The sequence below is a fragment of the Chlorocebus sabaeus genome, chromosome 14 (genome assembly GCF_047675955.1).
Source record: "Chlorocebus sabaeus isolate Y175 chromosome 14, mChlSab1.0.hap1, whole genome shotgun sequence".
Classification (NCBI taxonomy): domain Eukaryota; kingdom Metazoa; phylum Chordata; class Mammalia; order Primates; family Cercopithecidae; genus Chlorocebus; species Chlorocebus sabaeus.
This window is the reverse complement of record NC_132917.1, coordinates 84,666,597-84,681,820: the sequence shown is the minus strand read 5'-3', so window position 1 is coordinate 84,681,820 and position 15,224 is coordinate 84,666,597. Positions and strand designations below refer to the sequence as shown.

The 15,224-nt window shown below is 36.7% G+C and overlaps 1 protein-coding gene across 1 annotated transcript in view; it reads right to left on the bottom strand.

Moving 5' to 3' along the window:
* The window catches only part of DNAH6 (dynein axonemal heavy chain 6), a 313,929-nt gene that overhangs the window by 276,960 nt on the left and 21,745 nt on the right, over window positions 1-15,224 (bottom strand). The window contains exons 5-10 of the mRNA XM_007970043.3: window positions 9,872-10,139; window positions 6,992-7,126; window positions 6,782-6,902; window positions 5,977-6,106; window positions 4,340-4,508; window positions 1,376-1,492 (exon numbers count right to left, since the gene is read on the bottom strand). Coding sequence (XP_007968234.3) covers window positions 1,376-1,492; window positions 4,340-4,508; window positions 5,977-6,106; window positions 6,782-6,902; window positions 6,992-7,126; window positions 9,872-10,139 — 940 coding nt within the window. The remainder of the gene's footprint in view (window positions 1-1,375; window positions 1,493-4,339; window positions 4,509-5,976; window positions 6,107-6,781; window positions 6,903-6,991; window positions 7,127-9,871; window positions 10,140-15,224) is intronic.

Sequence of the window (15,224 nt, the reverse complement as noted above, 5' to 3'; positions counted from 1 at the left end):
TGCACCTATGCAAATATAGGAGGCAGAATTCTAAGATGACCCCCAAAATTCTTGCCCCTGTATACACATGCTGTTCAATCCCCTCGTTTTGAGTGTGGGTGAGAGTTGTGAATATAATGCGATGCCAGTCCCATGATTAGGTTATGTGATGCGGCAAAGGTCGGGGGATATTGCAGGGGCCCAACTCAGTTGTTTTCAAGTTAGTCAAAAGTGATTATCCTTGATAGATGTGACTGAATCAAGTGAAAGCCCTTAAAAGAGGGATTGAGGCCTTCCTAAGAGAATGGTCCATCTGGCCTTGAAGAAGTGAACAGCCATATTGTAAGCTGCTGAGAGAGTGGGCCACATGGCAAGGAACTACAGATGGTTTCTAGGACCTAAGTAGGGTGGTCCTTGGCTGACACCCCTTAAGGAAATGGGGATCCCAGTCTTTACAGTTGCTTAGAGCTGAATTCTTCCAGCAGTCTAAGGGAGACCAAGACCTTGAAATAGAGGATAATCTGAGTAGCCAGTGAAGCTCCTGACTTACAGAAACTGAGATGATTCATGGAGGATGTTTCCAACTGCTAACTTTGTGGTAACTTGTTACACTGCTATAGATAACTAAGACAACAAAATTCTCTAGGATCCAGCATACCTTTAAAAAGATTTCAAAAATGGTATTTACAGGCTGGGCATGGTGGTTCACACCTGCAATGCCAGCACTTTGGCAGGCAGAAGCAAGCAGATCACTTGAGCCCAGGAGTTCAAGACCTGCCTGGCCATCACGGCAAAGACCCATCTCTAAAAAAAAATAGCCAGGCCTGGTGGCATACACCTGTAGTCCCAGCTACTCAGGAGGCTGAGGTGGGAGGATTGCTTGGGCCTGGGAGGTTGAGGCTGCAGTGAGCTAAGATCACATCACTGCATTCCAGCCTGGGTGACAGAGTGAGTCCCTGTTTCAAAAGAGAGAGAGAGAGAGAGAGAGAGAGAGAGAGAGAGAGAGAGAGAGAGAGAGAGAGAGAAAGGAAGGAAGGAAGGAAGGAAAGAAGGAAGGAAGGAAGGAAGGGAGGGAAAGAAAGGAAAAGGTATTCACAACAGAGTGATCTCTTGAGTTGTCCTTAAAGGGATCCCTATAGTCACTTTTAAATTTTGTATAGAATGTTTTCCTGTACCTTACAAAGCCTCTAATCTGACTCAAGTTAAAGATAAAGTGCTAAACTTTTACATAGTTTATATATAGCTATAATGCTGTGACAAAACAATGCTTTCTCTCTTTCTCATGACCATCTTGGAGTAGTGACAACTGCAATTCTGACAACCAATTGACAGCAAAATAGCTGCTTCATTTTCCAAAAAGGTGCTTGCATGTGAGTAATACATGAAAAACACACACCAGAAAGTCTTCCAGAGAAGGCTCAAAGAGAAGTGACTGGACCGTCAACATTAGTTCTGTGAGAAACATGGGGATGAGAGATTCATCTTCTTCTTGCTTTTCCATCACAAGGGTCCCCTGAAATCAGTATATTTACAGTGTTATAAAGACACAAGTATCAAGGTCTAAAACAAAATAAAAAAAACAAGGGACATGTAAACTGAAGTTTATATAATTAGCTGAATTCATGATCTTGGCATGCGGAAAGTGTTTCAGAGAATAATAAAGAACAGAAAGAAAAAAAGGCAAATATTGAAAGGCTACATAACAATTTAAACCTTTTCTCTTTGTAAAAATACTACCAACAAAATGGAAAGGTAAACAATAAACTAGGAAGACATATCAATAATGTATATAGCAGATAAAAAGTTGATAATATTTTAATAAAACTATAGTTGATATACTTAATAGGACTATATGCCAATAATACATTAATGAATCTTTACATAGAAATATATTCAAATACATATATACTTAAGTAGAAAAATGGGCAAAGGACATAATCTGAGAATTCTTGAAAGCAAAATAGAAATGATGAATTCACCTCCTTATTCTTCTCTTCCTTAAAATAGTTTATTCAGTAACAACATTTGCAGAGAGTTTATGTGCGCCAGGCACAATGCTGGGTATTTGTGTAATTCCCACACCAACCTTCTTAAACAGGTTCCCTTATTGTTCCCATAGGATGAAAATGGGATTCGGAGAAGGTAGAATGTTTCATCCAGATTATACTAGCTAGTAGGCGGCAGACCAGAATTCAAACCCTGATATTTCTGATTCCTAGACCCATGCCCTTATTCCTGCCCTGGGGTCATAATTACAAGAATACAACATTTGAAGGCAGTGATATCCCAGTTTGTATATTACTGATGCAGATTAAAATGAACGGTAATATTATTTAGTATGCATATGGGTAAATGCTTATTCTTTTTTTTTTTTTTTTTTGAGACGGAGTTTCACTCTTGTTGCCTAGGTTGGAGTGCAATGAAGCGATCTCAGCTCACTGCAACCTCCGTCTCCTGGGTTCAAGTGATTCCCCTGCCTCAGCTTCCTGAGTAGCTGGGATTATAGGCACCCACCACCACGCCCGGCTAATTTTTGTATTTTTAGTAGAGATGGTGTTTTAGTATGCTGGCCAGGCTGGTCTCGAACTTCTGACCTCAGGTGATCCACCCACCTGGGCCTCCCAAAGTGCTGGGATTACAAACATGAGCCACCATGCCTAGCCTAAATGCTCATTCTTAAACATTGCTGTAAATTGACAAAGCTTTCTGGAGAGTATATGTCAGTGTGTATGTATCAAAAGCCTTAAAAATGTGCATATTTCTGACTCAATTTCACATCTAGGAATTTTTTTCTAAGGGGAAAAATCTGAAATGTGTGAAAAATGTATAGACAAGGATACCTTTTAACAGCATTATTTGAAATAGTGGGAATGTGATCAATAATTGAAAATTATTTACAAGAATTATACATTTCTCTGTGAGAATATCACGTGGAAAAATAAATGTTGACGGGAAATATTTGATAACACTGTATTGCTAAGAGGAAAAAGCAAGGGATAAAGCAGTAAGGAAAGTATATCTTTTTTTCCCTTTGAAGTAATTATCTTTGGGTAGTAAAGGTGCTTTTCTTTGTATATTTCTGTGTTTTCCTAATTTTGTCACTTAGCATAAATTACTTTTAGAATAGAAAAATAAATGTGACTTTTAAAATTTTGATACTATTTATAAAAAGGAGAAATTCAGAATAGGGGAGGAGAGAAAGCTATGAAAAGGAGTACATGACTATGATTTAACTTTTGGAAGAAAGGGAAACTAAGGCTGAGAGCATCAGGTCTTGTATAATTAGGTTTCTGTGGAGCAGGAGACTTAAGCTGTGAGGGTGGGAAGTTAGATGAAATGAGATGAGCATGTAGGTATTCTGGAAGGAAGCTATTAGTACTAAGGATGGATCTAGGGCAAAACTTACTGGAAATTTGAATATGAGATAATATGATCTTTCTTTTAGCTACGCTGGAATGCACGAATTTGTACTACTTCATCCAAACTTCTCAAAGTACTCTGTGGCTTTAAGATCAACATCCTCATAAAAGGCCATTCCCTCAAAGCACAGTAATTTGCTTCTTTTCACCTCTAAACTATTGTTTATCTCTTTTATTTATACCACTTTTCCTGCTTCTCCCTGCCAGTTTATGTCCACAAGGAGCACTTATGTCCCCATGAACTATAAGCTTTGGGGGACAAAGATCCTATCTGTGCTTTTCACCACTATCTACTCAACATCCAGCACAGGAATTGGCACAGAGTAGGTACTTAAGAAATACGTCAATGAACATATGAGTGAGCTTTAGCAAGTTCCTGTGACAAGAACTTTCTCTCAGTATGGTGGATTTTTACTCTATTGTTAGATACTTGTTGATATGCTGATTTTCAGTCTGCCATTTCATGTGTATTGTAGGCTTTGATTATAACATGAAATACTCTATGCCCGGGGTCCCCAACCCCCGGGCCATGGACCAGGTACAGGTCCAGGCTGCGCAGCCGGAGGTGAGCAGAGGGTGAGCATTACTGCCTGAGCTCTGCCTCCCCTCAGATCAGTGGTGGCATTAGATTCTTGTAGGAGCCCAAACCCTACAGTGAACTGTGCATGTGAGGGATCTAGGTTGCATGCTCCTTATGAGACTCTAACTAATGCCTGAGGATTTGGGGTAGAACAGTTTCATCCCGAAATCATCCCCCAGAGTCTGCAGAAAAAATTGTCTTCCATGAAACTGGTCTCTGGTGTCCAAAATGTTGGGGGCCGCTGCTCTATGCATTTCTCTCTTTTTTTAGTGCACAGAGAATAGCATAATTCATAGAGCATAGTTTGTGCTCCTCAATAAACGCTGACCAATAAAATATTCTTAATTTTGTGTGAGTATACCTTTTTATCAGGGACTTCAGGCTTCTCTTCAGTAATCCATTTCTGAATGACATCTGCTGAAGGTGTTCGTTTTAGCTTGTCAGTGAGATGGTTCAAAAGCGAATTAACAGCATTTACGGTTAAGACATGCATTGTGTTCTCAATTAGATAGTCGTTTAGACGAATAAAGCTTGAAAAGAAAAAAACAAATACAACTTCAGTTTTTTATATTCACTACATATTTTTGACAGTGCCTCTAAAGCAAATATTTAAAATGTAAAATATCATAATTTCTCCTTGAATTTCCATTTAATTATACTACAATATCAGATATGTATTGTCCAGAAGAGTTGTTCTTAGATATTTTTCCTTTTAAAACACAAATATATTCAAATACGTGGCATTAATTAGTTACATGTTCTAACTTTTCAATAGAATATTTAATGAGTAATATAGCTGTTAGGGAAAATGCATCTAGTTTATCTAGCTAAAGGGGCCATAATTTTTTTAAAAGATGCTTTAAAGGAGAAATCAATGCATACAACGTCTGTAACTTGCATTCTAATAGTAAAAGTGTAAAATTTTTGCTGTTGAATAAATGTTGATGGCAATTGCTAACCCAAAGGTTTGAATTTTATGTTTCCTTACTTGAGTGCTTACTTAGAATGCAGACTGAGTCAGCAAGACATTTAGAATAGTTCTATTCTGCCCAAGTGGAGCTCTAAGGCCTCTAATACTTTTAGGCCCACTATGGTAGCCTCAGAGACTGATTCACTGATTTCTGTTGCTACAGGGATATTTTCATATATAAACTGAGATACAGTTAAGATGTTTTATATAACTGCAAAAGTTGGATTAAGTCTGTGAGGACTGAATAACAATAATCAGTATTTTATAGTTCCAAAGACATGAGGTTTTAGAATGATGGGAAATCCAAATTCTGGAACAGTCAAGGTCAAGATCCAGTTGGGTAAGCAGGTGTCAGAGCTAGTGCTAATGAGAGTCCCCTGGTGAGGTCCTAGGAGGGATATCTCTCTCTGTGGCTCCCAGTGGTAAATACCATTTTAGGGATTGGGTGCACCTTTGTGAACTTATGCAGCTGCCTAAAGTTCTTTTGTGACCAAAAAGATGGAGCAAGTCCTCCAGGCTCACTTGAGGAGGTCCATAAATCTGTGTGCCTGATTTCTCCCTGCCACAGCCTGCTGTATTGCAAGTCTCCCTGCCCAGGCTGGGCCAGAGGGAAACAAAGCCAGAGAGATCAAAGAGGAGCTCTTGGTCTTGGCCTCATGCTCTGTCTCTACCAGCTCACGGTCCCAGAGCTGCTTTGGTTGGTGGCAGTTTGAAGAGGGGGTCTTCTGGGCCGTGCATTCAGGTTACCATGTCCCACAAATTTCTCATCACCATTCATGAACAATGTGGTGAAGGGTTCCATTTTTTTTCCCAAGTGAGACATCACTTAGGTCCTAGAAAAGATTCTACTTTTCATTTTAATTTTTTATTGTGTGTACTTAAGGTATACAACATGATGCTTTGATATACATAGTGATATGATTACTCCAATTATGCAAATTAACATACTCATCACTTTCTGGGGTTTAATTTTTAATGAAGCTTAAGATGGATACTACAATTTTGCTTGAAAATGAGAATAGTCTTACCACGTCAGCCTCATGCAATGATGCCTTTTGCTGGCCTGTTCTGTATACGTCATTTTCTCAGAGTCTCCGTAAGTGGGCAACTGCCATGGCGTATTAATGAAACTTATACTGCTCTGCGTTTTATGATAACCTAAGAATAACAGAAGGCACAACAACAAGTGTACTTGTATAAAAGTTCCATCTCTTTCAATATGATTCAAAGAAAAGATAAATAAAATTCAAAAACAACAAAATATTTTGGTACATGAAGCATTTCAAACCTGCAAAACAGCCCAATTATCCAAAATAAGTTTACATCAAAGGATTTCGATTCAACAAGATTGTAGGCAGTTTACTGACATTCTCATTAACAGGATTTGATCTGCCTACTATGCTACCTCTTTCCTAGGAACAGCTTTACCCTCCTTTTCTACCTATTATTTAGTCATCCTTTATAGTACATGCCAACCGAGTCAATCCTAAGGTCAATCCAGTCCCGTAATTTTAACAAACCTATTGTATGTGCTAGTAGACTGGACATACCTTTAAGCAGAGAGATGCTGAGTCCACTCTAAAGTGCTTATTAATCAAGATTCTGTATGCAGTTTAGAAATGCTATATACAAACAGGAGTAATGGGAGAAACATGCAGTATTTTCTATTTCCCTCCCTTCCAAAAAATATTTTAAATTTATAACATCCATCAAATGTTTGGAACAATTCAAACATAGAATCATTATTTAAACTTAAGAAAAGTAAAATTAAAAAGGGCTGAAATTTTAGAAAGCCACTACTTCTGATGTATTGAGGTTCTTTCCCCTTCATACCCTCAACAGGTCCAAAAGGACAGTCATCAGGAACAAATCCTGCAGCACGCAAAGCAAATCGACAAGCCTTCCTGACTACATATTTTGCCTCATTTCGAAATTCTCCCAGGCGTTCTGTCACCTAGATATTGTTGAATATGTACAGTTAGTGACACTGAAGTATCAAAAATAGGGAAAAAAGCTTTGATTCTTATAGACAAAATTTGTTACCTCTGCTAACCGTATGACTTGTGCGGCCTTAAATTCCTGCAGGGTGTACGTGTGACACTTTTCAATATAACAGAGTCCCATAAAACTCAAATAATAACACAATTCATTTATTTTAAGAAGAGCTGGTCGCAAATGCTGAATGAAAATAGGAATTTATTATTTAGTAAAAATATTCTGTACTTTAAAAGTATAAACATTCAAAAAGCAAGAATGGTTATTAAGGATAATAAACACCTGTGTGTGTGAACTTTTGCTACAATTACAAAATACATATGTTAAAAGATCACTTCTATAACTCTTTTCTAAAAGTATTCCTTGAATTATCAGATTTAATTTGTCTGAATTCCTTTCTTTTGATTTTGAAAACACATACATGCCTTTCAGCTATTTAAGGAATACGGCAAGTGATTTAAGGAATTGAGGGCAAGTAATAGAAAACTGGGTGTTACCTTAAGTACTTTACAATGTCCAGTTATAATGATGATGGAAAGGCCCATCTATTAACTTAAGAGGCTAGGACACAGAAGAAAGTCACATTTAACATTAAATTGTTATTGGGTAACAAGTTGCTTTGGAAAACTGCTCCATGTTTTCTCAAAAGTTAAACATAAAGTTGCTAATGACCCAGCAATTCCACTCTTACGTACGTGCCAAAGAAAAATGAAAACATATGTCTAGACAAAAACTTGTACATGCATGTTCATAGCAGCATTATTCATAATAGATAAAAAGTGGAAACAATCCAAATATCCATCAATAGATGGACAAATAAAATAGGCATATCCAATATAATTTGCCAACTTTTAAAAATGCCATGTTACAACATAGAAGAAGAACCTTGAGAACATTATGTTAAATAAACAAAAGTCAGTCATAAAGGACTACATACAGTCCTTGTGTATCCTCGGGTTCCACAGTCATGGATTCAACCAACTGTAGATTAAAAATGTAGTAGGGTATACAATGCTTGTGTCCATATTAAAGATGAATAGACTTTTTTTGGTCATTATTTTCTAAACAATGTAGTATAACAACAATTTACATAGTATCTACATTGTATTAGGTATTAAAAGTAATTTAGAGATGACAAAGTATATAGGAGGATGTTTGTAGGTTATATGCAAATACTATGCCATTTTATATAAGGGACTTGAGCATCTGTGGATTTCTGGTATTTGCTGGGGTGGTCCTGGAACCAGTCCCCCAAGACACTGAGAGCCAAGGGTATTGTATGATTCCATTTATGTGAAATCTACAGAACAGGCCAGTCTATGGAGATAGAAAGTAGATTAGTGGTTGCCTATAATTGGGGGAAGGGACAGGAAGGTCAGAAAGAGAGTGACCACTAAAGGGTAATGAGGTTTCCTTTGGAGTGATGCATATATTCTAAGATTGACTGTGGTAATGGTTGGTCAATTCTGTGAATATACTAAAAATAACAGAATTGTGTACTTCTGATGTGTGAATTGTATGGTATGTAAATTATATATCAAAACTGTTATAAGGAAATGACATAGGCACAGGTGCCAACAAAATTGGTTATTTAAAAAAATCATAAAAAGAAAACAAGGACAGTATGTCTCCCTTCAACCTTGTCTAGGGGAATCAGCCCTAGTTAACTAATTATAAATATAAGACTAGTGGTAAGTGTGTGGGTGATTATAGCATTTAATACATACTGAAATGACTGCAATGATTCTGTTATTTAGGCCAATCCTTCCTTAAAAGGATGAGAGCTTTCTAGTCTGCTGGGACTAAATTTAAGAGAAGATATTATAAAGGCTGAAACACCACTGGTATGAATGATGGACACAGAATGAAAACTCTCAGCACAATAAGAGAACATGCCTTAGAAGTAATTTCAAAGACAAATCAAGAATGAACTGTTTTACATACCTAGCAACACATGTATGATATATGTAGTGTTCAAGACATGGTAAAAGATGAAAGATGGTAAAATAACTTCAAATGACTGATGGATCCTTAATGAAATTTGAGTTTCATGTCAAGAAGGACTGGAATATTTTTTCACAATTCAGAATGCACAATGGAATGGATGACTTGAGATAGTCCATCTTATATATTTGTCTTGTACTAATGTTTATGTTAGCCAGAGACCTTGAATGTTTTCCTATTGTGTGACTGGCATGTTGATAACAGTCTTTCATATTACTATATGCAAAGTGAAGGAAATGACTAGTAAAAAGCAAACTTGAGATACTATCACAGAAATAGACAGCTGAGGACCAGAACTCTGAGTGTGATGGTAATGATGATTGCAGTTTATTCCTAGGGGCCAAATAAGAAACTTCTAATGCAAGTTGAAATTCAATAGATAGAAATTTTAAATATGGTCACACATTTTTTCACAGTTTTGTTTTCATGATTGCCCCGTTGTCCAAAGCAAATATTAAAAATTTTCCTACTGTATGAATCCATTGTAAAGGAAACATATGATATATTGGGAGGTACTGACCCATGAAAACAAGGCCCTGACTTATTTTGGACTATAAATTCTAGAGTGTCTCAAAGATGAGGGGAGGTAATAGAGGCTACCAGCCTACTCTGCTCAAAATGACATATAACTTTCCTAATCAATAACAAAGGGGATCACAAATCCAAAAACTCTGAGGTGACTTCTAATCAAAAGGGACCTGTCCAACTCTCTTCTTATATTTTTGCATTTTGCAACCCTAGTTAAAATGTAGAAACACCCCTAGATTGCTAGACTCCTAAATGACAATACAGGATGAAAACTGGGAGTTCTCTTAAGAATATAAAATATTTGATTTCAAGAACAGTCTATACCAACAGCTATAATAAATTCACATTTTCTTTTTTGTAAGTAATTATTTTCAAATATGAATGATAAATACATACAGGATTAACAATGAACAAATTTTTTTGCAGAGATTTTCGACATCCGGTGATTTTCTTGGAGCGGACATTCTTCCTCCACACACTAAAAGCCTTCCATTTCCGGAACAGTGAAAATATGGGAATCTTAGTGAGTTCTCTGTGATATAGATATTCCTGTTCCCATCGATCAATTTCTATAAATTCAATGTCTTCATTATAAATGTGTGTTACTGCCCTTTGGCTAATAGTATAGTAGTCATTTTTATTGATGTTCTCATAACTTACAACTCTATAAACAAATAAAAATTGGGACTAATAAATAAAGTATTCAATACAAAATGAAGCAATTGCATTACTTTTTTATCCTATAGAGATAAAACATTTCTGGAAAGCAAACATTATTTAAAGTTAAAAATTTCTAACCAACTACTTTCAGATTAAATATATTACTCCAGAAAATGAGTTAAACAAGTTGGGCTTATTATAAAGATTTCACAACTGTGGCAATATGCTTGATGATTTCAGTTACATGATTTTTACATTAAAATGAATTGACTATAAATTATTAAAATTTAATAGTTCTACATTAAAAGTATCTGGAGCCAAATTTTTATCTATTATTAACTCTTCAGAAACTATTCAATATTAATAGCATAAAAGAGTTTTACACCATCAAGTCAGGACAGAATTATGAGAAAGGTAAAAGTAAGGAAATATTAATTAGGTGAGATAAGAATCAAGACCAATATTATATGCCCAATTTATCACCAACAAAATATTCATTATTGATAAATTGTTTAGTTCATCATATTTCTCTTTCAACTGTTGTCATGGACATTTTTCAACTGTATGAGTAACAGAAAACTGATCAAGTAAAGAAAAGAAGCAAGAACAACGTAAAAACAGAAGAAAGGATAGGAGAAAGAAATGAAGCAATGAAAATAGGGCTGATTCTTTAAAACTGCTTAAAATAAAATTTTTCCTACAGCAAAACGATATTCTCTGTAAGTTTAGTTATAATGCTGAAATATTGAATGCAAGAAATATTCAGTAATAGAACAAGTGTGAAATATGATATAGCACCTTATTAAAATATATTTAGGAATTTAGGAAAACAACATTTTTCTAAAATGTTTCTGTTAGGAGAGCTTAGTAAAACAAGATAAAGGTTAAGGGCAAAAACAAAGCCCTAAATTATTTCTGTGTTAAAACTATGCAAAAATTACATGTACTGCAGAGAAATTAGACAGGAACACTCCAGTGAAAATCAGCTATCTTCCATATCTTTCAGTCCTTGGGTCTACATTCTGAACCTGGAGTCCACGGTCCTATTTTTTACATTTTATTTTATTTCATTTCATTTCGTTTCATTTCATTTCATTTTATTTCTACTACTACTATTATTACGATTATCTTTGAGATGAAATCTCACTCTGTTGCCCAGGATGGAATGCAGCCATGTGAACTCGGCTCACTGCAACCTCCTCCTCCTGGGTTCAAGAGATTCTCCTGCCTCAGCCTCTGGAGTAAGTGGGATTACAGGCACCTGCCACCATACCTGGCTAATTTTTGTATTTTCAGAGATAGGGTTTCACCATGTTGACCAGGCCGGTCTCAAACTGCTAACCTCAAGTGATCTCCCTGCTTCAGACTCCAGAAGTGTTGGGATTACAGGCGTGAGCCACCATGTCCGGGCCACAGCCCTTTAACACAGCCGTCAGGTTATTTGCGAAATCCCTGAAACTGTTTTACGGAAAATTCATGTATATATGTATGATCAGTTTTTAAGACACTGGAACAAAATTCTATGTTTTGGGTCTGTTAATAAAAGAGTTAAGAACCACTGGTATAAATCATTTTTAGTTTTTAATTTCTATTTTCATTTTAATAAAACTGAGTAAAAAAATATTTTTTAAATTACGGCACATGGGACTAGAATGAAAGCAAACCCAAACCAAGAGCTGTTCATGTGAGCCTGCACGGAGATATGGAGGGCTGATGGTGCTGTGCGAAGTGGGAGAGGAATAGTCCCTCCAACTTCAGGGCTGCCGCGGAAAACCTTCAACCTGCTCGGCTTTTACCTGATTCCACTATCTGACTTTTTGTCTGTGTTCTAATTCACTCACCTCAGAAATGTCTGGAAAAATGCCAGGTATTGCACAGGGCTGCTGAGGAATATGGAATACATTTTACATATTTTTCCTTTTCTCATTGTCAATAGCTAAAGATACAATTAGGGTATTCTTGGGGTGATTCTCTCTCAATGTAAAACTTCAATTTGCCACTGAAATTGTAATCAACTTCAGATGTTTCATTAACATCAGGCATCAAAGCAATTTAAAAACAAGAATCAATTGCTGATCACGGCCCTGGTGCATGTCTGGAAAACTTGCTCTGTGCAATCTATCTGCTACTGATGGCCCTTCTAGAAGATGGTAGCTGTGGTCCATGATGTTGAATTCTAACTTGGCACTCAGTGCCACTTAGAAATTCTTTTTATTTGTACTTCTCTTCTTATCGCAGAACTTCATTCTTAAGCCCCTAAGTCTTTTCCTTCTTTACACATCTCTCCTGTTCATTGAAAACTGAACACACGAGAGCCCTTTCAAAGGCTGGATCATCATCATCAAAATCATCTGGGGTGCTTATTAAGAATCCAGGTTTCTGAGTCCAACGCAGAATCAGAATCTTTATGTATTTCAAGACTCAAGGATAGGGAGATGCCTGGGTGACTGCAATACAAAATGTGAAGACAAGGCAAGCTCCCTCTCATATCTTCACTTGAAGTTCAACATACCATGTTTTTTCCCCGATTGTTTCTCTCATGCTTTCCTCCAAATGGAGATGGAGAGGTTTCACCTCGCTTTTCTCTAACTCTCCCTAGTCTTTTTGTTTCTTTTCCTCCACATCTAAAAGTGTGCAGAATGTCCCTTTAGCATATAGAAAATCTTTTCTTGACCCTTCCACCTACTTAACTAAAATCCCACACTTTTCTTCTTTTAAGTTTCCTTTATAATGGTGTGTGTCAATGGCCACATCCACCTTATCCATTCCTCCTTAGAGTTCCTGAAAAACGGTTTTGTTTCCTGCTACTCTAATAGAATTATTTTTCCAAAGATCAACAGGGACTTCCTTCAAGCCCAATCCAGTCGGTAGGTAGAAGGGGCCACAGGGTCAGGAAAAGATTTGCATAAAAGAGAGTATATGCACATTTCTCTGTGATCTTATTCTTAGACTTTCCAGTTCATTACTGAGAGGTCATCTCCCAGATCTGCTCCTTGGACTGGTGTGTTTTGCTCTACATGCTCTGCCTAAAGTGTTTATCCATTTCAGGAGTTGAATCACAACTCCTATGATGATGACTGCCCCCTCAGCATTTCTTAGCACTCAGGATCAAACTTCAGTTGCCTCCTAGAGAGTGGTTTTGGATGTTTGTTCCACTAAGACCTTTCTTTGAGGAGATAATCAGAAAAAGTAGGCTTCCTTTAAGAAACAAGAAGAAAACTTTTTAAAAATTCAAGTGTTATGTGATAAAATTCCTACTTTTCAGATAAAGAAGATGACTTTAGGATCTAGTTAACTAGAGATCCTTGGATAGTTAACTAATTAGATTGAGATGGACGTCTCAAATAAAATTATATTTAACTATGCTCTACTATCTCATAATTGGAAAAAATATATGTAGTGCTTTCTTGCTGTTCAGCAAAGATCAAAGGGTCCCTTGTCAAATTATTTTACAGTAGAACCTGTCTGTATCCATCTTAAATGAAACTTAGACTTCAAGACTTCTATTAATTTCTAAAAGTATGTGTGTTTCATTTGAGATAACCATACGAACTTAGAGAATTTTGGGGCCCTTGCGGTAGGTCAATCATTGTCCTATTATTATTATTCATTTCAGATATAACTCAAAGTGAACCTACTTTGGGGCTTAGAACCCCTCTGGGGTTTAAAAAAATTTTTCTCCTCCTGAAATCAATTCATTGACTTCCAAAACAATAAAACCTCAATGTGATGTTATTTTAAATAGCAGTTCCATCTGTTATATACTGTAGTGATTGGAAATTCTTCTACTCATCCTTAAACCAAACTACCAGACTAATATTGCAGAAACATAGTTTGCCTCATGTGACTGTTGTGCTCAAGAACCTTGAATAGCTTCTTATTGCTCTGTCATTAAATCCAAGTTATTCTCCCAGGTATTTGGGGCACTCTCTTCCTGTTTCACATTAGTTCCTTCTCTGTCCACACAAATCATCCCCTTTAGTTAGGCTGATTTCTTCTTCATATTCATCTTAGGCCATGCTTGAATGCATACATCTGTCTTTGTTCCCTGTTACCTCCTGTTTCTTTCAAATTTCTGATTTCTACAAGAAAGAGAGTTATTCCTTACCTGCTTTAAGGCTGAATTAGATAAGCTCTTGTGGCCCTATACAACTCTAAGTTGTCTATTTTCATTATTACATGGTTTTAAGTATTATGATTTGGGTGTATTCATTGAATAAAGGTAAGCAAGCAAGTGCCTGCGAAGAAACAGGCCACTTCCTGAGTTCTGCATTTATCAACTTCAATCTGTTTGATGATGGTCCTTGCCATGACTCAATGTGAGACTAAGTCTAACCTAGCCAGGGGAAGAGAAATGCTTGCTTTATTTCTGGTTTGATTAACCAAAGATGGCAAAATATCTGGTAAAGAACTCCTTTCTACCTGGAAAATTAAACAAAAGCAAAACTAAGAGGAAACTTCCAAGTTTTATCACTAGGAGAATGCTTTAGGGTCAATGTTTCTCAATGTATGGTCCTTGGAAGAGCAGCATGAGCACTATGTGGGAATTGCACATTCTCAGGCTCCACCCTAGGCCTGTTAAATCATCTAGGGGTTTAACTATCTGTGTTTTAGCAAGTCTTTTAAGGCTTGAGAAAAGGTGCTCTAGGTCCATGAGGCATAACTGTGATTGAATCTTAGAATCAACTGGCAAGTTTTAAAGAAAAGCTGTTGCTCAGGCTCCACCACAGACTGATCAGATAAATCATAAGTAACTGGAAGTAGAGCCTGGGTGATTCTATTGAGCAGCTAAGGCTAAGAGCTATTGCTCTGGGTTCTTCAGATTTTTGTATGAAATGAAACCATCATTCACTAAATCACCATAGCTCCAGAGCAGTGCCAGGATGTGTGTGCATGTATGTTTGTGTGTGCATGTGTTTGAAGGAAGGGTAGGGAGACAATCTGGAGTCTAGATCTAACCAATGCTTGGCTTTTACTAGTATTGGGAAAAAAATAGATCTAATGTAAACCAGGGAAGAGAAATGCTTGTTTTATTTCTGGTTTGATTAACCAGAAGGAGGGTTTTTGCTTATTCCAAATGAAAATCCAA